Raw genomic sequence first — 23,365 nt, 5'->3', positions numbered from 1 at the left:
ATTGTCAAACTAGGGTTTCTCGTTATACGGTCCCGGAAGCTTTGTATAATCATCGGCATGCTCAAGTTAGGAATGTGATTGAGAGAACTTTTGGAGTTTTGAAAATGCGTTTCAAAATTCTCGAGCGAATGCCGCCATGTTTACGGTTTAGGAAACAAACCTTGGTTGTTATGGCTTGCTGCATAATTCATAATTTCATAAAAATGCAAAATGCATCGGATCGGTTTTTTGATGCCTCGGTAAATATGGAATTCACACATGACAATGTGGAATCAGTGGATTCAAGAGAGTTGCCGAGTGCTACTGACATTGCTGCAGGAGATGTTGTTCGAGATAATATTAAAAATGCTTTGTGGAGACAGAGTCGACAGAGAAATTAGATTTACTTGACAATGTGACCTATGTTGTCACTTGATTTACATTTCTAACCTCTAGTTATGTTGTGCTTTAAATTAAGTAATTTATTTTTTTTAATTTAAAAACCTTGATGTTCTTTAATTTATAGAGTAGGCACTGCTGATATTTTGGAATTTTAATTTAGTTGTAATTTGTTTCTATATTATGTCTTATTAGCTTTTAAATTTGAATTATGTTGTAATTATAAATGTTTGCTGATTGTTATCAATTGCTTAGAAAGAAAAAAAATGAACCAAATAACAAGGAATTTTTGCTGACTAATAGAATACACTGCATTAATGAAATTGTCATCATGAGTACAACAATACATTTTTAAGCAATAATATACATTTTTTTAGAGAATAAGCAATAATATACATCAAATGTAACAATATACAATGCAATGAATATTTTAAATCATGATTAAATAAGTTCCAACCAAATAAAATAATAATTTAAGCCATAATTAAGTAATAAAATCCATCTAAACAAGAATAACATAAATCAACTTGACAAAAACTTTACTGGTCTCAACTTTGAGAAGCTGTCGCATGTATCATACAATACTTGAGGTTTGCTTTATGGACTATTTGAAAAAATATATATATATAAATTTAAACCTCTCTAACATGAGAAATCAAATCCAAAACTTCTGCTTTAAGATTTGAAACAAATAATTTGAATACTGTCGACTGGAGTTGGATAAGGAGGAGCTTCGAGAGGGTAGAGTTCTCAGCTAGAACTGAGAGCTCAGAAAGCATTTTTCTTCCAAGTAAAATGAATTCTGTGATTGGCCAACTAATGTTATTTTTGTTTCTGAATTTTATTTAATATATAGTAATTTGCAAACATGGTCTAGAATTATTGTTGCTGATTTAATGGTTTACTTCTTTAATAATTCAGATTTCTTTTTTGCATAAGAAACCACTGTCTAGAGGAACTTTTTTCAATAAAAAACAGCAAAAAAATAAAAAATAATAATAATTTGAAGTTGAAGTTGAAGTTGAAGGCAATTATAGTTGCAAATCTCAAGATAAAAAAATATACCATTATGTATTGCTTGCAAAACAGATCAGTTTCTGAATCTCCTTTTCTACATTTCCTTATAGATCAGATCACAATAATCTTTCTTTCTATTTTTTATGTGCAAATCTTAACAATTCAAAATTGGTTTCTCCATTGAAACCCTAAAAGTTGGTTCTTCCTCAGAAGATTTGTCAACTAGTCCTCCAAAATTTACCTAAACACTAAAACAGCTTACATATGTAAACCAATTATCCTAATATATATATATACCAGATCTGGTCTACACAGGTTCAAGGTGAACCAGTTCCAGCACTAACAGGGTTATTGCTTGACACATGAGATGCTGTGTCATCTTTCGCTATAGCAACGTAGTTCACAGGAGCAGAGGGTCGGGCAGGATCCTTCTGCCCATTTCGGGTGGTAGAGCGGGACCCATTCTGATTCGTAGTGAGCCGCTTGCTTCCAGTGCCTCCATTTGGCGTGCTACTGGTCGCTCGGGGCCCAGTAGTTTTCTTCAAGGTATGTGGCCGGGCCGGGCCGGGCTTTGACCCAAATAGAGCCTCCTTCTCTGTGGTCAATTGCTCATGAACTTTCTTCTGATCCTGCAACATAATTAGAACGATTAGATAAATTTGAAGCAATATCAGTAAATTGTGTACAGTGACTCCTGACGCTAAAGCATTAATCAATCACCAGACCTAGGTTTTATAATAGAAGTTAGTTTATACTTTACCCTGAGACGACGTTTTTGATCTTCCTTGTTTTGCCTGAGCAACTTATAGTCATCTAACATGGCAAGTAGTGGGACCCCATCGTAGGTGAAAGGCATGCCCTTTTCTGCCTCCCATGCCTGAGTCTTTGCTGCTAGTGTGTCCACAAGGGCTGCCATGTCATCATAGGTGACAACAAACGGTTTTAAGTGCAATTAACACTAATTAGGACAAATCAATAGTATAAAAATAGTAAGTTTTTTTTACCTGGGATTTTATTGACCAGGATACGGGCCTTCTCTGCACGTTTAAGGTTCAAATGTGCACCTCTGCCAGCATTGTATCTGTTTTGATCCTGATCAAAGTAATGATGAAAATTAAAAACTAAATTTGCTAAAGGAGAATCTGGATTTTAGTTTTGACCTCATATAATTTTATCAACACACTACATGAACTCATGGTTTCAAATTAGTCAAAAACATCTCAAGTGCTCATAGGAGAGATAAAAAACCACATGTAGGATAAAAAAGCCTCCAATAAAACATACGTAATTTATAATCTTGCCATCTTAACTCTAATCCAGGTCCCACTACATGACATTTCATCATACCCATTGTTGCCATGCCAACTAGAATCCATGGATCATATTTACCTGGGAAGCAGGGGCAGTCCGGAGCCCAGTCGGAGCCATCCGATTCACATCAAGATTCGTGCAAACAACTTCAAAATTTGCAATACAATAACCAACAACTAAATGCAATGCAACACCAGCAACTAAACTATCTTCATTTCTATTTATCCAGTTTAACTCACAGATCCAATCAGTACCTATACCAAATTACCAATACAATAACCAACAAAAAAAAATGTACAATACCTGACTGTAGTCATCATGCCAGCTCTCCTCATCACAAGACAACATCCACTTGTCAACCTTATCCAAAATTTCCTTTCGACTCATCGACTCCTCCTTGGCTTTTTCAACCAGTTTCTCCATCTCTTGTAACAACTCCAATGGGTCAAAACTACCCACCTCAATGACAGCCAAGATGCTCTCAAATGGTGCAATAGTGTCAACCTTCACATGAGCCCGTTCATAGATCTCTTCTAGTTCGAGTTGTTTTTTCTGGGCTATTTCTTTCATTTTAGTAGCCTTGAGAAGATCAAGCCTCTGCACTTCTACCTCCGCCTATTTTATTATATGATATGTTTTTTTTATTAGTGGGAGTACAAATTATTTATATACATATTTCTGCAAACATATATATAATTTAGAGCTCAATACCTGATGGGTTTGGTTTGATTAAGTTTAAATTTAGAATAGAAAAAAGGTGGACTCAGCAGAGTCATGTGCAACCTTTCCAATATTTAAATGTTCTTTTCCATCATATAATTTTACAATTAGGCGCTATTTACTATCCAAACAATGTGGTCAGAGTTGGTCACATGTTGAGGGTAACCCAAGTATCTGGCCAAATGCTATATGTACTTTCAAAACACCATTTACTTCTTACATATGTTTTTTTACAAACTTAAAACATATTCTTCTTTCTTTTTGCAATGTAATAAAATAAATTTAAAACATCAGACCTGATCTAATACATCGAGAGCTAGAACCCCGGGACCCGCTACCTCATCTACATCAGATGAGATATGACATGTGACATGTGAAAATAAGTTCCTCTCTTCATTGGATGTATCCATTAAATTCCAAATGTCCATTAGTCGAGTAGCCAGCTCTTGAAGCTATGCATATGATATCCAAAAATTAGTTCAAGATAAACAGTTAAACACAGTTTAAGCAACTCTTTTAATATAAATAATATAATTCAAAATAAACTTTTTATATACATATATTGCCTATCTGATATGCTAATTCGAGGAGAGGCAAGATAACTTTGGACATATAAAAATGATATGAGAAGAGGGTAAGGTGAGTATATCTGACACTTTGCAAGGCTGTCCCACATACTTCCATTTTTTTGTAAATAAATAAATAAATAAAAAAAAACACACAGGATTCCATATCATAGATTCATAGTAGTAGTTGCTAATTCAGAGAAGACCAAGGAAGGAAAGAAAGCAAGCGGCACCAAAGGTACACACAATGTTTTAATAAATGAAGAAAAAAGACAAAAAGGAGGTTACCTTTTGAAGCCTCTTCAACTTATCCTTTTTAAGAGTAGCAAGTATTTTTGAAAGCTCCGCTACAGTTTGGTTACTAATGCTCTTAGACTGAATAGCGGGCCCGGAAGAGCTGTTAAGACTTGGATCAACCTCAGTAATTGTGCCAAAGAAATCCATCCCCAAAACCACACACAAATCATGCACCATGCTTACTAGAGCACGAACCTTACGCAATTTGTCACTCTGCAAAAAAAAAAGAATACAAAGACTCTAGCAATATAACAACTGAGAAAAACATTGAAGGCTGCACATATAGATAGGGATGTTCATTGGGCCAGTTCGGTCAAAACCGAATTAGAATAGCCAGACCAAAATTTTATTTGGTTTGTTTGGTTGAACCGAAATAAGAGAGATTAAATTTTAGAAGGTCAAAAATCAATACCTACACAAATAATACATTTAATAATCATAGAAATAAATATGACTTATATATAGAAGTTATTGACATTACACACATTGTTCAATTCCATACAAAATATGAAGATGTTCTAAAATATCCAAACAAAAAAATTTCCTCATTTTGAGTCCAAAAAGTCATCAGTGAGGTAAAAAAGAAGCAAACCATCGATCGCACTAAAATATGGATTTAAACCATATTGAGTTCAGTCAGTTCGGTCTATGTGGTTTTGAAAAATATAAACCGATCCAAACATAAAAAAACTGAAGTAATCCAAAAATTTAACCGAACCATTCAATAAAAACTTATTTGGCTCGGTTGAAAACCAAATAAACCGGACCCAATGAACACCCCTATGCACATTACAGTAAAAAAAAAAACTTTCATTTGTACCTTTTCTTTCTGTAGCTCCTTTAACTGAGACTGGTACTTTTGTAGTTTGTCAAGAGACAAGTCTTGTTTGTCCACTTGTGGTGTACTGGTTACTCTCTCTCCAGTAATTTCCCCTTCAATGCTCTGAATCTGCAACTGAACTTGCATGAACTCATTCACTCTCTCTTCCTTTTGCTTGCACAAGCGGTCAAGCGTTGGGGTCACAGCGGCCAATTGCTCTTTTATGGTCCCAGTTGATTTGTCAGGCTATAAATAAAAAAAATGGTCAAGAAAAAGCCAGCAAAAGGATTGATAGAATAAAATAAAAAAGAGTAGTCATAATGCCAAAGATCATCTAAAAACCCCAAATCCCAATATACCACTTTGCATATTCTTAAATTTCATGTACACTGCTGTAAGATGACGGATGTCAATGACCCTCTAAAATAGCTACTTTTATGCTCATGTTAGGAATAGAGGTTAATTGAGATACAATTATAAAGAAAAAAAATGGGTAGGGCAGACAAGCTTCTTGTCTAAAAACAAGAAATAGCTACTTTGTTGCTGTCTATAATGCACCATTTTACACAATCCATATCATTTTCTATCCAATATTACAATTAAACATTTACTAGGGATTTGTAGCTATTTTGGACAGGAATAAACCATTGACATCAACATAAAACTTCATTTAAACACCAAACAAACATTACAAATAAATATGGAGTGATGGAATTCAACTTATCAACTTACAATGGGGATGTCAGAAAGTGATTTCTCTCCAAGCGCAGAGACAAGCCGGACAAGGTGAGCCCTTGCATCAGCCAATGACTGTAGAAGCATTGCTCTCGACTTAGCAGCCTGGTCAACCTTTCTCTTATACACTTCAAGGCACTCCTGCTCCAGCTGCAGCAGCATCTTATCTCTATCTTCGTCACTTTCTCCCACCTCATCCCATATCACCTGCCAACAGAGTATTAATTAGATAAGGTAACCGGTTGAGTCAGATGCAATATCCATGGTTCTGGGTTGCTTTCGATTATTGATCCACGATTCAGGGGTGTCAATGGTACCATTTTATCCATTTAGCCGACACATATAGTATCCGATAAGACGGTATGGGTATAGTTTTTTTGTTCGTTAAATAACGGGTAAGGATGATGCATGATATGATTAGTGTTATTTATGGCCCATATATATCTATTCAATGGTGCCCTTCTATCATTCGTTTACCCGACCCATACCGTATTCGATAAGATGGTTATGGGTAAAAAAAATTTCATTCGCTTATCGGGTATGGGTAAGGATAAAGTTTTTTCATTGGGTTGTATCAAGTCTAGGTACAACCCAAGCGGGCCCACGTTATCAGGTTGTGTAACAGAGTTTCAACTAGGCCTGTGTACCATTTATACATCCTTTCAGATCAGGGTTGCTTGCTGGCCGGGCTCAGGTTCACACGGCTTTTTCGCATTACATGAAACCTTGAGAAAAACAAAAGATTTACCTCCAACTGGTGCATCAAAGTCGCACATGTGGTTTGACCTATCAAGGTGTCATTGCTCTCTCCCCGAGCCACCATTTTCCCGTAAACAACCTGTTTGAATAAATGCCACAGTGAGTAAGAGACTAAGAAAAACCAGCAAAAAAAAAGGAAATTGTGAAAATTAGAAAAGAGGCTAGAAAAAGGAAAATATTATTTTTAAGTACATAAAAATAACTCCCAATAAATTTTCTAAAACCCTAAAACTTGTACTCCTTTAAACAAGAATCGCAAATCGAATACAATCAAACAACAAATCAAAGCAATAAATAATAAAAATCTTGAAATGCTAAGGTTTTCGATCAAGTGCAAGGTCGATTAGTTCACCTTGGCGCGAAAAGAGAATTCGAGGTTTCAAACTTCTTCCCAGTTATAGAGAGCGAGAGCACGAGAGAGAAAGAGCGGGAGAGCGAAAGCGACAGAGCCAGATTAGAGAACTGAGAGAATTATGTTTATACTCCCGACAAAAGAAAGAATTCATATCCCTAAGGTAACAGAATATATCCTTTTACATACGGACCATTCGATTAGAATTCGCACGAATATTAAAGGCATTATTGGATTTCCGGATTCTGATCGGACGGTTAATATTAAAATTGAAATATCGTATTACCTCAGAGTAATGTATTAACAGAGGAATGAGTCAAAGGTGTTCTTAGTGCGTCAAAGAACCATTCGACCTCCGTTCACATCTGAACCAAATTAGGTCCGCTACCCGGTATTATCCGTCCGATTTGCTTTAAGATTCACTCTGAAGCTTTACGATTACGTGAGTCCTAATGTACACAAATCTTAATGCAGATAGAACGGATCTGACTGGACTTCGGTTTCTCCCCCACACCTGTTCCATCACGTAGACTATTACTAAAAAGTGGATTTGAATAGCTTTCTGCGGCCGAATGATATCCTTTGTGACAAAACTTTGAAATTTGATAAAAGAAAAGTTGGAGAGAGGGAACGAAATACTGAAATAGGAAGAAATCAAGTATAAAATTCATTAAATTAACTTTAAATGATGAATTTGAATCATTAAAATTTAACTATGAGTGATGTGTCTATATTTTAAAAAAAAATTATTTTAAAATTAATTTTACATAGAGTCAAAAGATTAAAAAAAAATTAAAAATAAATGCATTAAAATTAATTTATTAACCTTCTAATTTTGACCGCTTGATTTTATACTAAATTAATTTGAATGTTTAAAATTTTTACATGTTGATAGATATTACATAAGTTTGACCACAGTCAAAGGTTGTTAGGAAATATTGTTAGGACAGCTGTTAAGTAATTCTATTTAGCAAGGTTGTTAGGACAGCTGTTAGGCTTTCTGTAGATGATTCTACAAGATTCTACAAGGCTATATAAAGCCTCCTTGTAAATGTAATGAGATTAATAAATCATTAGTAAAAGAAATACTTCTCTCTCAATTTATTGTTCTTCTACATTTATCACATGTAAACGGATATGCGGATTTCAATAGTTTTAATTCGTCATTTGAAGCCGATTTGACGGATTTTAGACTTAAAAAACTTGATGAACTTAAGAACACCCTAGTTCTACTCAGAAGGAATGGAATGTTATGATATTTTTTATAACTCTTATTTTATTTGATTCATCTTATTTTATCTTTGTTATATTTTTAATTTGAAAATTAATAAAATATAAATTCTATAAAAAATGTTGGAGATTAGAAAAAGTCACTTCAACCTTACCTTCCTATTGAATATCCAACCAAATAAAAATTTATTGTGAGATTTTCTCAACTTCCTCAACTCTTCATCTAAATAAAGAGTTAAGTTACATTTGGATCGAAAAAAAAAATACAAAAATAATATGAAAGAAGCATTAATCTTGAACTACTGAGAATAATAAAAAAAGATTAATTTAGATACAACATATATATGTCCATTTGTTCTAGAAAAATTAGCAATGTTATCAAAATCGGACTGAATAAGACGACTGGACCCAAAAAAAGGGAACCCTGATGCCTTTCCGATTTGATTCATTTAGAAAACCGTTTATGTTGTTAACCCGTTAAAACCGTCAAACTTTTATCTACTTTTTAGTGCATTAACTCAAAAGATAATCTTTTGAGTTAATGAATCTCAACCGTTTAATTTTAAACGATTACTTTCTGTCTATAATATATGAGCATTTAATATTAATCACAAATCTTAAAACAAATCTAATTTACACAAATTTTAAAATAAATCAGACGGTTGAGATTCATTAACTCAAAAGATTCCCTTTTTGAGTTAATGCAAAGGATATGAACTCTTTTGGAGGCTCTGTACGGCTGTACGCCATTCAAACTTCCGTATCGTTAGATTTATTTTATCTTACAAAATTTATTCACAAGTCCTCAAGTTTATTACTATTAAAAAATCAATACGTATGTAAAAAAAGTTGTCTATATTTATTTCTTTTCAAAATAATAATTGTACGTTACTATTTTATTATTTATTTTAATTTTCGGTGTCATTTATTGAACTGCTTTATCTTTTATAAGAGACATAATTTATTGTTATTACAAAATAACCTTCTGCTACTTATCAAATAAAAATTAAAAAATTGGGTCGTTAAATTCTTCAACCTTAAAGAAAAATATTCAGTCGTGTTTATTAAATTCACTATTTTAATTTAATTTTAGGTGTTAATTTTGAATTATATCTATAAATTAGGTTTTCTATTATATTTGAATATATATAATGTTACAGTTATATCTCGTGTATATTAATTATACAATTATTTGCGAGGGTACACCCATAGAAAAGTGTTATTTCTGAACATATCAGTATTGTTTCAATTGATCTAGTTGATCCACCGATCTGACTAATAAACTGTTCTGTTAATCTGGAGTCTTACCGGACATCTGAAATTAGTAAATAAAATGTCAGCATATATTTGTCCCGTTTTTTTTTCATCTTTTGTAGAAAAAAAAATATATACTTAATATTGTCAGCACAATCTGGAATGCAACCAGGATAGGCATGTTTCTTTCGTTAATTTGAATGGTCTAGAATTTTTAGATCAAGTGATTAAAAATAGTAAAAAAATCAAATAATAAAATTTGATCTACAGGTACATTTTCATATGAAAATTATGTTGAATGGTTCAGATCGATAGTTTAGACTATAAAAACGAGGATATATTGATCCATAGTACGGACCAATATACACTAGTAATGATTATTTTTTATCTCTAGCTTTTGTTCTATTTTTTTTTTCTTAAGTTGAATGAGGCTATGGTGCTATTCATAGCACAAATTGGTCATAGGATCAATATCTTTCTTTTCAAATTTCAAATAGTCGGTCTAAACCGTTCGATATGATCTCCATCTGAAAATGTACTTGCACATAAATTTTATATTTTGTAGAATTTTTTGGAAATGCTCCTGCCTCTTCCTCTTGAATCTTACTGTTTTCTTTTGTTTTGCATGCTTAATTAGGTCTTTGGTATCTAGAAACAATGCATAAAATAAAAGTAAAAAGTTATAAGGTTTAGATTCAAATTACTTTCTTACTTCTTGTCAGGCCTTCATACCAGCCTTATTACAAAAATAAATTTTATTAGGGCCTATCTGCATATTTTATAAATTTGCATTTTTTTTTTTTATCGACCAACATCCTATGAAATTCTGATTTTGTGACAATCAATCTCTAATGCAAGATATCTGTTACTTTAAATTAACACCGTTAACTATATGAATCAATACAACAGTGGTATTTATTTTATCTTTTTTGCCTTAGAATTATGTGTTGGTAAGTAATAATGGTTATCAGTACATATTGTATGAAAACTTGTATCTTTTTCTCATCAATATTTTCTTTCCAATAATTGTAGTTGCAGAGTTGGAGAAGAACATTCTCTAAGAAACAGATCCCATCTTTGATGCTTTAATATCCGCACTACATCCTGATATTGACAGATTAATTTGAGAAAGAGGTACTACATCTTTAATGCATCTTTTTTTTATGTAATGAATAGAATTTATTACATAGGAAAATGCAGGAACCGAACTTATATTAGAACTCAAAATTATTAAATATAATGGTAACTTATAATAGGAAAATGCTTCAGTAGCATAATAAATTAACAATGGAATAAGTTTTATTTGATTAGGTCTACGTTGTGATTTTAATCAATCCAGCAACATAAAAGATAAGGGATCTTGAGTTGGCTCATAATCTATCAGTGTAAATTCGTGAAAGATAAAAAGAAACCGTGTAAATTTTGTTATGTGCGAAAAAAACTAATGCATAAACTATTGGTATAACTAGGGTAGCCAAAAAAATTTGTAGTTCGTAATTCAATTGACTTCGATTCGAAAAATTTGTAGTTCGCAATTAATTCGTTATGAAACAAATCAAACAAATTCGGTTCGAATCTTATTCAAACTCAAACTGAGCTTAGTTTGATTCGATTCAATTCGTTTGCAGCTCCAATATAATCCTACATAACAGAAAAAAGTATTTCTCATTTTTATCACTGAAATGAGACTCTCTTTTATCATAGAAAATGTATTTCTCAAGTTGCCGTGTATAATCAGTTCACTCTGATATCACTTTTCCGTGTGTGGTCAATTTCAGTTTGCAGTGTGTGGTCAGTTCATTTTGATATCACTTTGTAATGTATTGTCAAATTGCTCATTTAATTTTTTTTTTTAGAATTTGATATATATATATGAGTAGAACTAGGGTGCTCTTAAGCTGACCAAAGTTTTGGTGAGCTTAACTCTAAAACTCATCAAATCGATTTCAAATGACGAATCTGAACCGTTAAAACCCACCTACCTTACGTGTGATGCATCTACATGTGAAATTTTTAAACATTCCAATTAATTTAGTATAAAATCAAGCGGTCAAAAACGTTCAAAAAATGAATGCACTAAAATTAATTTATTAACCTTCTAATTTTGACCGCTTGACTTTATACTAAATTAATTCGAATGTTTAAAAATTTCACATGTAGATACATCACACGTAAGGTAGACGGGTTTCAACGGTTCAAATTCGTCGTTTGAAATCGATTTGATGAGTTTTAGAGTTAAGCTCACCAAAACTTTGGTGAGCTTAAGAGCACCCTAGTTATACTCTATATATATATATATATATAATTATATTGATCATAATATCAATACACTTAATATAGTTTAATTTTAGTATTACATTTTCTATAAAAAGAAAAACAATCAACATCTTAACAAATTTCTCGTGCATTTGCCGAATGCTTATATTTTAAAATATTTCATGAGTTAAATATCTTTGATTTTGACAAATTGAAATTACAATTTCCATATTAAAAATTTTCATTTGTACAAAAATTTCATGTTGACAAACAGACTCTAATAGAGTACCGACAAAGACAATTTGTAACTGTTACATGAGGTGTAGTTGGGCACAACTAGCAAATTAATTAACCATACAAATTGAGTAGTATAGTATAGAGTGATGCTTCTATGGACATAAGGACCTATTTGTAAAATGAACATATTTTTATTTTCAAAGTTCAAACAGTCGATCCGAACCGTTCATCTTGTTCTCCATATTAATATGTGCTTGGAGACCAAATTTTACATTTTTCTGAATTTTTTTACTATTTATTAAGATGGGTACAAAAAATATCAAATTCAGACCATTGAATTTTGTACCCATCTTAATAAATAGTAAAAAAATTCATAAAAATGTAAAATTTGGTCTCCAAGCACATATTAATATGGAGAAAAAGTTGAACGGTTCAGATCGACTTTTTGAACTTTGAAAATAAAAATATGTTCATTTTACAAATAGGTCATTTTGTCCATAGAAGCCTTTGCCTATAGTATAATATAATAATGTAACGGGACCACTGCACAACCAACCAATAATAATGTAACGGGACCACTGCACAACCAACCATGGGAGAAACTAATTAATCCTTCATAGTCATGACTCGTGAACCATGCATAGAAAAGCTAGTCCGAACAAAAATTAATCAATCATAGAAAAGCTAGTCTGAGCGAAACAAAAGCTCCCTGGCAAGTCACCGACCATGACCACCTCCGACGAAAGTCCACCCTTGGATCACCCTCCAATCCTTGTCCTCCGTCCTCTCTCTGACGCCTGGTCGGCGGCTCTCTCTGCCAAATTCACTATCATCCCACCTTCATCCCCACTCTCCACCTCCACTCGCGCTGTGCTCGTCTCAGGCGGTGTAAATCGGGTGACCTCGACTGTCCTCGACCAATACCCTTCCTTGAGGTGCGTTGTGACGACAAGTGCAGGGGTGAACCACATAGACTTGGAAGAGTGCCGGAGAAGAGGTGTTCTAGTGGCGAATGTGGGGGAGACATATTCCAACGATGTGGCTGATTATGCGGTGGGTTTGTTGATTGATGTTTTCAGAAGGATAACCATGTCGGATCGCTACTTGCGAAATGGGTTGTGGGTTACACGGGGTGACTACCCGCTTGGATCGAAGGTACGTACATTTATTTATTTTATTACTCTTTTATTACCCACTTGGATCGAAGGTAATATATATGCACATGCTTCAGTAGTAAATCAGAATTAATTGCATCAACCCTGTTACTGTTAGGTGTGTGGTGTGTGGTTTCTGCAAATCAAAATGCTGGACTGATCGAAAGTATATATATATATATAAATTGTTCTGTTAACTTTCCAGCTAGGAGGTAAACGGGTTGGCATTGTCGGACTGGGCAGTATTGGGTCTGCGATTGCGAAGAGACTCGAGCCATTTGGTTGCAAAATATCGTATTTCTCAAGAAAACCAAAGGCAACTGCCAATTACTACAGTTATATTCCCAATATCATTGACCTGGCCACACAATCTGATGTCTTAGTTGTGTCGTGCTCGCTAACCAAAGAAACTCACCACATCATAAACAAGCAAGTTCTGCAAGCCCTCGGCAAGGAAGGCATTATCGTAAATATCGGGCGTGGGGCCCATATTGATGAGCCTGAATTGGTGCGATCATTGGTACAAGGAGAGATTAAAGGGGCTGGGATTGATGTGTATGAGAATGAGCCGAACGTGCCCAAGGAGATGATCCAAATGGAGAACGTTGTGATAACGCCACACCAAGCTGTGTTTACTCCTAACGCCTTGTCAGATGTTATCCAAATTTGCATTGCAAATTTTGAAGCTTTTTTTGCTGGTAAGCCATTGATAACACCAGTGATACATAGCTGATTTATTTTTTTTCATTCTATGAGTAAAACTTGGGAATAATCTAGTTATGACTGATGAGATAATTATTAATGTGATTTGTTATAAAGCATCATAAAAAATGTTGTTTTTGATATCTCTTTGTAATGATGTATAAGGATGTATATATGTCAATGATGGTGAGGTATTGTATATCAGTTGCTATAGGTTAATCTAATTGAATATGATTGTTCATGTTAAAACGAAGAAAGGACGAGTGTGTTGATTACTTCATTTTATATATATATTGAAGAACTCCCAGGAGCACAAAAAAGGACATGCGCCTTCCTGAAATCTTGTTTTTGTTAAAAAATTAAGAATATATTTAGATTAATTCTTGTTGTTTGAAAGTGACGGTTACATCTGGTTGAGTAAAATACAACCAAATCCGATTCGTTGTTGTTATCACATTTATCAATACAATCTTGATAGTTGCTACCAAGATTTAAAAAAAAAAAACTTTAGGATCTCGCCATACATTTCATTTATAATTGTGAAATAAAATAATTAGAAATTATATCTATATGGGTATATCAGTTATCAATCGCATAATTACATAAATTGCATGAGAATACTAATTGCATAGGCCGAAAATTTTAGTACATATAATTTAGTTTGCGCCCTCATGCATGGTTCTCCGAGCCATCATATCCAAGCGCATTCCCTAAGTAGTTTAACAGAAAAAAAAATTCCAATATTGTCTAATTTTTTTTTTTTGATAATATCCAAATATTTAAAATTATGTTTATAATATTTTAAAGTGTTACTTGCAAGCATTTAAACATATATCTGAAAGTATTTCTAGATAGTTTTAACTCTTAACTACGTTTGTCTTCAAGCCAAAAAAAGAAAGATTTTTTTCACCCATTTATTTTTATATATTTTCTCTAATCATTATAATCTATTTTTTTGACGATCCGTGATGAATTAAAAAATACGAACATTTTCTATTCGATTTTATCTTTCAAATAAGACTCATGAAAAAATATTTTTGAGTAATTTTGAGGTCATTTTTTTTAAAGTAAAACTCATTAGTACTTTAAATTTTTAAGTTTTTAAATCTCTGTCTACCTCTATTAAAATTTTCAATGCTCTGTACATGAGTTTTGTACATGGAATGTTATTGTTGAGGCTTAGAATTTTAGATTCTTTGTACATGAGATTTACACGCTTTATTCTAGAGATTTGAAGTGTTATCAATGAGGTTTATATAAAAGATTTGAAGGCTTATAAATAAATGTTTAAATTGTTTTGAAGCAAAATAAAAAAACTGAAAGTCACAGATATTTAAAGTGGTAAAAAAAGACGATACAAATATAACTCGAAAGTTATTCTTCATGGATCTCATTTGAAAGAGAAAATCAAGTAAAAAACATTCGTTTTTAGATTCGCAAAATTTATCATGGATCGTCAGAAAAATGAATGATAATGATAAAAGGAAAAAAAAAAGCGGGTGAAAAGAATCTTTCATCTTTTAGCTTAGAAACAAAAATAGTTAAGAATTAAAACTATCTAAATTTAGAATTTAAATGATTTCAAATACATGTTTAAATACTTGCGAGTAACATTTTAAATATTATAATTAGAGCTTTAAATTAATGTTTGGCCATTAGCGCTGGAATTGAAGTTAGATAACATTAGAATTTTTTTTTTGTTAAATTATTTGGGGAATGCGTTCAGAAATTTTGTTTAGAATACAATTATCAGGCTCCAAATATTGATTATATGGGTATTAATTAAAGATGTAATCATGTCAATTGTACTTAGTTATTCACGCAAATAATGCAAACTTAGTTATATCAGATGTAGAGGTGCAAACTAGGGGTGAAAACGAAGTTGGATTATCCAATCCGTATTCGCTCCGAATCCGTTTTAAACGGAGCAGATAGTTTCCAAATTCAGATCCGAATATTTATTATTTATTGAGTAATTTGAATAGTGTTCGATTCAGATCCGGATATTTATTGAGTAATTTGAATAATGTTCGGTAAGCAACACAATTCTTTTTCTCCGTCACTAGTGGGACTAACCACAACCATCACATCCGAATTCCGGATACAAACTTTTTTTCGCTTTATAATATTTAAATATGAATTGGGCCGGAGCAAATCAATGGGCTTGAGCAGTTTCTATTTCCATCATCCCAAATCTTAATACTTTTATTTTTTACAAATATTTCATATAGCTTTCTAAAAGTCCAATAAATTTATTCGTATATGATTTTTTTTTACTAAACTACAACATATATTTTAATGATTTTTAAATCTTTAAATTTTTATTAATTTGTATTTGTATTTAAAAGTTCATATGTCTTAATTATTCGATCATTATTCGTTTTATATTTGTATTTGAATTCGTATCTGTGGACTATTCGTTCTGTATCCGTATTTGCATCCGCTAATTATCTAACGGATGCGGATATGATATCAGCATTATCCGCTCCGTTTTCACCTCTAGTGCAAACGGATTGGGTACGGATCGAATAATAATAAAATTATTTTCATATCTATTTTTATTTTCTGGATATGAATATAGATAGGATATTAGACGGATCCGGATATAGATCAGATATTAAACAAATACGGATATCTATTTTTTTTTATAATAGTGAATTATATAATACAGTCGGATAATATCCGAACCGTTTGCACCCAGATGAGATAAAAGAATTGGTAGGACAGCTATCGTTTAGCTGGGAAATTAATGGACAGACAAGTTGCAAGCAAATGAAAACAACGAAGAGAAGAGAAGAAACATCTTTCATCAAATTTCAGAAACTCAGGAGATAAAAGGGAAGAAACCCATAACCCATTAATTAGTATAGTGAATATGGAAATGGAAGAGGTAGAGGGTCTCACAAACATGGTGCTGGAAAAACTGGATGGAATCGTGGAGCTCGGGGGGTTTGGAGTGGCCATATTGACACTAATTGGTGGTTTTTATCAGGTCCGTGGATTTTTTGAGAATAGAAAGTTAGAAGCTCTGGATAAGAACCAGGCCTATCGTCTTGCAAAAGAATTGGTGCAGAGCATAAAGGCAACAATTGATGCAGTGGAGTGCTCTAACAAACTGATGTGGAGCCAGAAATTGTCTACGTGGTTGAGACAACTGAATGACATGGCATACGAGGTGGAGGACTTGGTAGACAAAGAAGAGTTCATGATGATCAGGGAAAAAATGAAAGGCAAGCGCAAGTTCAATGAATTTAAATTTAATTTCTACCAGATGAATTTTGGTGAGCTCTTATTATCCGCGCGTCTTCAGTAAAAAGAGTTCCCAAACCAGTATGATGCACTTAGAAGCTCTCAGCATTAGGTTTAAAGTGTTCCTTTCTTCAGCCAATTATTCCACGAACTTGTTTGATAATATTGTTGCTGAAGCACAGAGGGAAATTACGTATCCCAATTATTCTCCGTCCATTACTAAATTTGTTTGTCGAGCCAAGGAGAAAGAAATGATAAAAAATTGGTTGGGAGAACATGAAGAGAACAAAGTTGAAGTTATTCCCATAGTAGGTATTGGGGGAGTTGGAAAAACAGCTCTTGCACAGTATATATACCATCATGAAGTGGAGAGATTTGAACTTAGAGGAAGGGCACATCTCTCTGATAGTTCTCATATTATAATAACCATACATAACTTGAAACGGAAATCTGGCGAAAAGGATTTACCAGTAAATGATTTCAACACTCTTAATCGAACTTTATGTGGTAAAAGATTCTTTCTGGTACTTGATGATGTAAGGAATAATATAGAGAACCAATGGAACTACTTGTTTGCTGCCTTGGAATCAGGTGCACCAGGTAGCAAGGTTCTGATAACCACTCAGAGCCACAAAATTGCCAGGAGAATTGGGACTGTGAAACCAATAAACTTGGATGTTTTAGAACCTGAGGCCATGTTAACACTTTTTGAGCACCATGCATTAGGTGGTGTTGAAATTGATGAAGAAAAAGAAAGAGTACTCCGTTCGATGAGTAGCAACATAATAACAAACCTTTGTGGCCTACCTTTAGCCGCAAAGATAATTGGAAATATGTTAAGATCTACCTTGAATGAAAGAGAATGGAGAAGAGTATCAGAATTGCCGTGGGGGGACTTTAAGGAAGCAATAGATGGTATTTTGCCATCTCTTCTTGTTGGTTATCAACAACTTGAAGCTGGGCAAAGAAAATGCTTCGCATATTGTTGCATATTTCCAAAGGATCATATTTTTCTAAAGGAAAGGTTGGTCCAAATGTGGATAGCAAATGACTTCATCCCACAAAATGAACAAGAGATGGTGACAATGGAGGATATAGGACGACAATGGTTTGATGACCTAGTGGAGAAGTCCTTTATTCAACAACCAGATAAAGAAAAGAATGAGTTCACTATGAGCAGTTTGATGCGAGGTTTAGCCGTTGTCGTTTCCACAGCCCAGAATTTGTCATTCACCGAAGAATCATCAATACCATCTACCGTTCGTCACTTGTCATTGCCGGCTAGTAAACTGGAAGTACTCTGCGACATTGCGAGTTCAAGTACCCTTCGCACAATTATATTATCAGGCAATACTGAAATCAACAAAATTAACATGCTCAACACTGTTTTTAGGAAGCTAAGCTGTCTGCGTGTATTGCAGCTATCTGGAATTAGCATGCAAGAGCTACCTTATGCTATTAGGTACTTGTTGCATCTGCGTTACTTGGATCTCGCAAATACCGGAATCAGATATTTGAATGAATCTATTTGTAGGTGTTATCATCTTCAGGTTCTAGACCTTGAAGGATGCAACATCGTATCCTTGCCAGATGGCATCACTGACCTGATTAACCTACGACACTTGTATGCTGATTCTAAAACTATCTCATTAATATCAGGAATCGGTCATTTGGCCAATCTCCAAGAATTATATGAGTTCCACATTGGCAAAGAAAGAGGGTATAAAATCGTGGAGTTGAAAAATATGAGATTTTTAAGTGAACTCCATATAAGGGGAATTGAGAATGTTAGCTGTTCGGAAGAGGTAAAGGAGGCAAATTTAATAGAAAAGAAGAATCTTGAAAAATTAGGGTTATATTCCAAAAGACCTAATTTTTCAAAAGAGATACTACAAGCTTTGCAACCACATTCTAATTTGAAAGAGCTCATAATCAGTGGTTATGAGGGTTTTTTCCTTCCAGAATGGTTTCAGCAATTAACCTCCATTCAGAAAATAACTATTGAAAATTGTCCCCAATTAATGTCAATGGATGGCGTACCGCCTATGCTACAAGAATTAACTATCAAAGAATGCTCGGAACAGCTCATGGAGCAGTGCATAGAAAATGGAGCTCAGTGGCCACATATTGAACATGTTCAAAGTATCTACGTCGGGGACGTGAAGATCAAGTAGCCAGAAGAAGCATTAACCTAATTAAGTGCATAAGGTCTGTATTATTTTTCATTCAAAAGTATGTAATTTGTATCCTCTTAGTTAAATTTTGAGTTAATATCTGGACTGCCCGATTAATCCACACTAATATTAAAGGCCCCGTGCATCATAGGCATGGGCCGGATTGGCCCGAATTCTGATCGCACGGTCCAGAAATAAACTCAAACATACGTTAATCCAGAGGATGCGGATTCAAAGTATAAAGTATCTTTTATTTTGATACTTGAAGTTTGGTTGTTACCATTTTGGCCCTTAATACTAGGATTGGTACTGGTCTGGTACCATGATATCCTGTTTTTACTTTTCCTTAATTTTTATCCGCACTGAAATTCTTTATTCGGAATTTGATCCAACAACCTCCCATGCAGAGGGTATTGTTTTTGAATGTGTATCCTCTGCATTAACTCAAAAGAAAATTTTTTGAGTTAATGAATCTCAACCGTCTGATGTTAAACGGAGCCAATCCGGCCTCTGCTTAGGATATAGGGGGCCCTCTGATATTAGTGCAGATCTAGTCTGTACGAATCTTAAAACAGATTGGATGGTTAGGATTCATTAATCCAGAAATTCAACCTTTGCCTCAACTGCACTTAGAATGTGATGCAGTCCTTCTCCTCATGTTTGCTTTATCTCAAGTCTAAGCTCAAATCACAGCAAAATCAACAATTTTTAACTACAACTGGTATTATTTATCATGTGTAAAACAATGAATATATGAAAAAGTTCTCTAGTGAAGATACAACAGGTGTATATGTATTTTGAGCAGTAGATTAAGAATTACTTCTTTGATGACGGATTAGAAAATATAGATGCATATCAGTAGTGGCCTCATATAAAGCAATTGCTTCTGCCTAGATAACACCGCAAGCACGCATACCAGCCGAATGATACTCTACTAGGCCATTAGCACCATAGATCACAGAACCAATACCCCCAGCCATTTATCTCCCCGAGAACCCCCTTTTTCTGGGAACAAAGAGGAGGAAAAGTAAAGGTAGACAAAGGGTAAAATGGGTAATATATAAATTTAAAATGAGTTTTAATAGAAAAAACAATAAATTGGATAAATTTGGGAGTTTTTGAACTTTAGAAGGGTAAATATGATATTATGAATTTTAGAGGGGGCAATACGTAATTTCAAAGTTTTTGAGGGGGATACATGAAATTCTCCCTTTTTGAAAGAGGCTGTTGAAAATAGCTAAGAAAATATACCAACGGGAGATGCACCTGTTAGGGACACATATCAAAGGTGTGAGGAAATTTACACATTACATCCAAACAAGAATATTGCTTCCTTCTCACAATATATCTTTTGAATTTTCATAAAATAAATGAGTAAACTGGCTATGCTTAGTTACATTGAATTTAATAACCAAGACATGATCATGGTTATCAGATGAAAGAGAGACTTCTCACATATCTTTTGAATTCTTCCAATTTAGTTTGATAATTTGGATCTTTAATTTGTCATCAGATTGAAGAGAAACTTTACTGTTTACCCATTCAATTCTTCGGTTTGCCGTGAAGAGCCGTCGTGACCACACATGACCATGCAAGGTATTTTTCTCCATTAAGCAGTGCGTGTGGTGGAGAGGTGCAGCGATGGATCAACTATTGTTAATTTGTATGTAATTACATGTATTTGCATGTGTTCTCAGTTTTTCATGTATTTGATTATCTAAGTTCTTCCTCCAATTTCACAAAATTCAGATTCCATTGTTCTGGTATATTGTCTTTTCTGATACAATGAAAACTTTGATAAAACCAATGTCTGTAACTTTACTGATTATTATTTCATACTTTACCATGTACAACACACATTGCTATTTATACAGATTAAGGCTATATAGCCGTTGCAATTAATTAAAGAACGGATTAATGAAAAGATTATGTAGCCATTTGAGAAGCTTTTGTAATTGGTATATATATATAGGAAGAGAAAGCAGCAATCTTGTTTGGATATAAGCTGGTACCAGTGCATGCTAGTATTCTTTTAAGCGAACTTTGAACACTTAATTTATCCACTATTACAGAGACATTCACCTCAAGACATTTATTTTGTCCAGACTGAATTTTTGTTTCAGAAGGTTAAATATTACAGCATTCATGTTCAGATTTCGAAAATGAAGTTTTACCATTTCATGCATGTATATATAGTCGCAGATGGTGCTCCTAACCATGGTTCTGAAACTCGAAATCGGATACTACACCGTGAAATCGGAAACGAATAAATTGGTCGAATCAGATCAAAAACTCATATTTATTTATCAGAAGTTTGTTTTGTACTGAAGTAATAGGAAAAAGTTGGTAATATCATTAATTTGTTAAAAAATAAATGTGCTGAAAAATAAAAATTATTTACTAGTCTTAATATTAATCTCTAAAAAAAGTAACAAAAAATGAAAACAAATTAAGAAAAATAAATTTAAAATAAAAATTGAGGTATCCATCAAAAAAGAAATGGAGAGGCAAAGAATTAGATAAAAAAAAAGCATTGTAGAGGATTACCCTCGGTTTGAGATTCGAGCTATCATAGGGGATATATTATTGGGCTTTGAGATTCGTGCCAAGTTAAAAAGAACGGTTCAGATCTAGTAATTGTAAAAGATTCCCCTATCAGGTATTGGAGAGGATGTGAATTCTATTCGAATCTTGGTTCCGCCCTTGTCATATATGATAAAGAAGAAACATGATTAAAATAAATAAAAAATCAGATTAAAAGGTAAAATGGAGAAGTTCCAAATGGAGAAGAGTAAAGAGATGAAATAAAGAATAAAAGGTACGTACGTAGCGCCAGAACTAGGGGTGATTAATGAGCGAGCATGAGCGAGTTAGGGTATGCTCATGCTCGCTCATTAAGTAAATGAGCGAGTTGTTAATGAGCGAGTTTAAATGAGCGGATAAATGAGCGAGTTGTAAATGAGCGAGCTTTTAATGAGCGAGTTATGAGCGGCTCACGAGTTATGACTTATGACTCATAACATAATTATATAATGTGCTCACGCATAACAAAATTTGTTAAAAGTCATTATAACAAAATCCAACAAATTGTCATAATTCATTTAAATGAGCGAGTTGTTATGACTATTACTTGTTTTGGACTTTAGGCAGAGGTTTTGGTTCTGCCGATTTACAAAAAAAAATGAATATGAAACTATGAATATTAGTATATTACACATGATTAAATGTTACATTGTGCTCACTATATTACACAAGATTAAATATGAAACTATGCTCACTATCTATCAATCTTAATAAGGCAAGCTTGATGTTACACATAATTACATAGGATTAAATGTGGCAGGGATTAGATGTGGCAAATTCTTAATGAGCGAGTTATGAGCGAGTTGGGACATGCTCATGCTCGCTCATTAAGTAAATGAGCGAGTTGTTAATGAGCGAGTTTAAATAAGCGGATAAATGAGCGAGTTTAGGCGAGCTTTTAATGAGCGAGTTATGAGCGGCTCACGAGTTATGAGCGATTTACTCACCCCTAGCCAGAACCAGCAAAACAACATTCCGGAGCACGTCTTTAATTAAGCCCCACATTTAATATTGAAATTAATTTGAAGCGTATATATTTGATTTCGGGATCAAAACCTTTACGTTCGAATTTCGGAGTTCACAGTCTCTCCACAATTCAGTATATATACACCTGGGCCTGCCCCTGTGTATCTGACTTGTGGAATAGCTAGAAGATTTAGTATTTATCAAAGTAATTGAATCCTTTATGAATGACTTTTTTTTTTTTTTTTTTTTATCAGAACTGAATACATCATTTGGTTTTGATTAATTATAACAGGTGGCTTCATATTAATATTATGTGGATTTTATATAATACAATATCATATCCTCAACTTTATTCCTTTTGTTTCAATAATATTCTTTTTTACCCAAAAAAATATATTAATGTTAGCTGTGATTTATTTAACTTTATTATGCATTTATAATGCATAAGTTGTGTTTAATTCAAAATAAGAAAAGTTTCAAAATAAAGAAAATTATTCCATATTAATGTTAGTTGTGATTTGGTATTTATTATGCATATGTTATGTTTATTTATTAGAAGACTTATGAGTTATGAATTTCGAATTATGAAAGTTTTTAATATGGAA

The 23,365-nt window shown here is 33.4% G+C and overlaps 3 protein-coding genes across 4 annotated transcripts; 2 read left to right on the top strand and 1 right to left on the bottom strand.

Annotated features, from left to right (window-relative positions):
- Positions 1-1,439: 1,439 nt before the first annotated feature.
- Positions 1,440-6,723, bottom strand: LOC144549576 (65-kDa microtubule-associated protein 1-like). 2 transcript variants are annotated; one of them, XM_078298350.1, is made up of 9 exons: positions 6,593-6,723; positions 5,842-6,051; positions 5,110-5,355; positions 4,281-4,502; positions 3,723-3,878; positions 3,010-3,321; positions 2,400-2,487; positions 2,151-2,304; positions 1,440-2,024 (listed from the first exon to the last, which is right to left on the bottom strand). In XM_078298350.1, exons 1-9 carry the CDS (start codon positions 6,665-6,667, stop codon positions 1,997-1,999), a joined length of 1,491 nt encoding a protein of 496 aa, XP_078154476.1. In that variant the 5' UTR covers positions 6,668-6,723; the 3' UTR covers positions 1,440-1,996. The 2 variants fall into 2 exon arrangements, with proteins under 2 accessions (XP_078154476.1, XP_078154475.1); XM_078298349.1 differs by having other exon boundaries at positions 2,156-2,304.
- A 5,932-nt stretch (positions 6,724-12,655) lies between these two features.
- On the top strand, positions 12,656-13,926 carry LOC144549462 (glyoxylate/hydroxypyruvate reductase HPR3-like). The gene is made up of 2 exons (XM_078298206.1): positions 12,656-13,087; positions 13,292-13,926. Exons 1-2 carry the CDS (start codon positions 12,659-12,661, stop codon positions 13,817-13,819), a joined length of 957 nt encoding a protein of 318 aa, XP_078154332.1. The 5' UTR covers positions 12,656-12,658; the 3' UTR covers positions 13,820-13,926.
- Positions 13,927-16,669: 2,743 nt separating this feature from the next.
- LOC144549315 (putative disease resistance protein RGA4) lies at positions 16,670-20,849 on the top strand. Its single transcript, XM_078298032.1, has 3 exons — positions 16,670-17,069; positions 17,173-19,245; positions 20,725-20,849. Exons 1-2 carry the CDS (start codon positions 16,670-16,672, stop codon positions 19,209-19,211), a joined length of 2,439 nt encoding a protein of 812 aa, XP_078154158.1. The 3' UTR covers positions 19,212-19,245; positions 20,725-20,849.
- Positions 20,850-23,365: the final 2,516 nt, after the last annotated feature.

Source organism: Carex rostrata, chromosome 35, assembly GCF_964058835.1.
Source record: "Carex rostrata chromosome 35, lpCarRost1.2, whole genome shotgun sequence".
NCBI lineage: Eukaryota > Viridiplantae > Streptophyta > Magnoliopsida > Poales > Cyperaceae > Carex > Carex rostrata.
Note: the sequence above shows the minus strand (reverse complement) of the source record. Positions and strands in the feature narration are given on the sequence as shown.

Excerpts from the sequence above, each read along its gene's own strand:
- LOC144549576 (XM_078298349.1), bottom strand. The coding sequence starts at position 6,667 with ATGGTGGCTCGGGGAGAGAGCAATGACACCTTGATAGGTCAAACCACA. Across the intron at positions 4,503-5,109 it reads AGGAGCTACAGAAAGAAAAG|AGTGACAAATTGCGTAAGGT; the intron begins GTACAAATGAAA and ends TTTTTTTTGCAG. Across the intron at positions 3,879-4,280 it reads AGTTGAAGAGGCTTCAAAAG|CTTCAAGAGCTGGCTACTCG; the intron begins GTAACCTCCTTT and ends TCATATGCATAG.
- LOC144549462 (XM_078298206.1), top strand. The coding sequence starts at position 12,659 with ATGACCACCTCCGACGAAAGTCCACCCTTGGATCACCCTCCAATCCTT. Across the intron at positions 13,088-13,291 it reads ACTACCCGCTTGGATCGAAG|CTAGGAGGTAAACGGGTTGG; the intron begins GTACGTACATTT and ends TTAACTTTCCAG.
- LOC144549315 (XM_078298032.1), top strand. The coding sequence starts at position 16,670 with ATGGAAGAGGTAGAGGGTCTCACAAACATGGTGCTGGAAAAACTGGAT. Across the intron at positions 17,070-17,172 it reads TTTCTACCAGATGAATTTTG|CCAATTATTCCACGAACTTG; the intron begins GTGAGCTCTTAT and ends TCCTTTCTTCAG.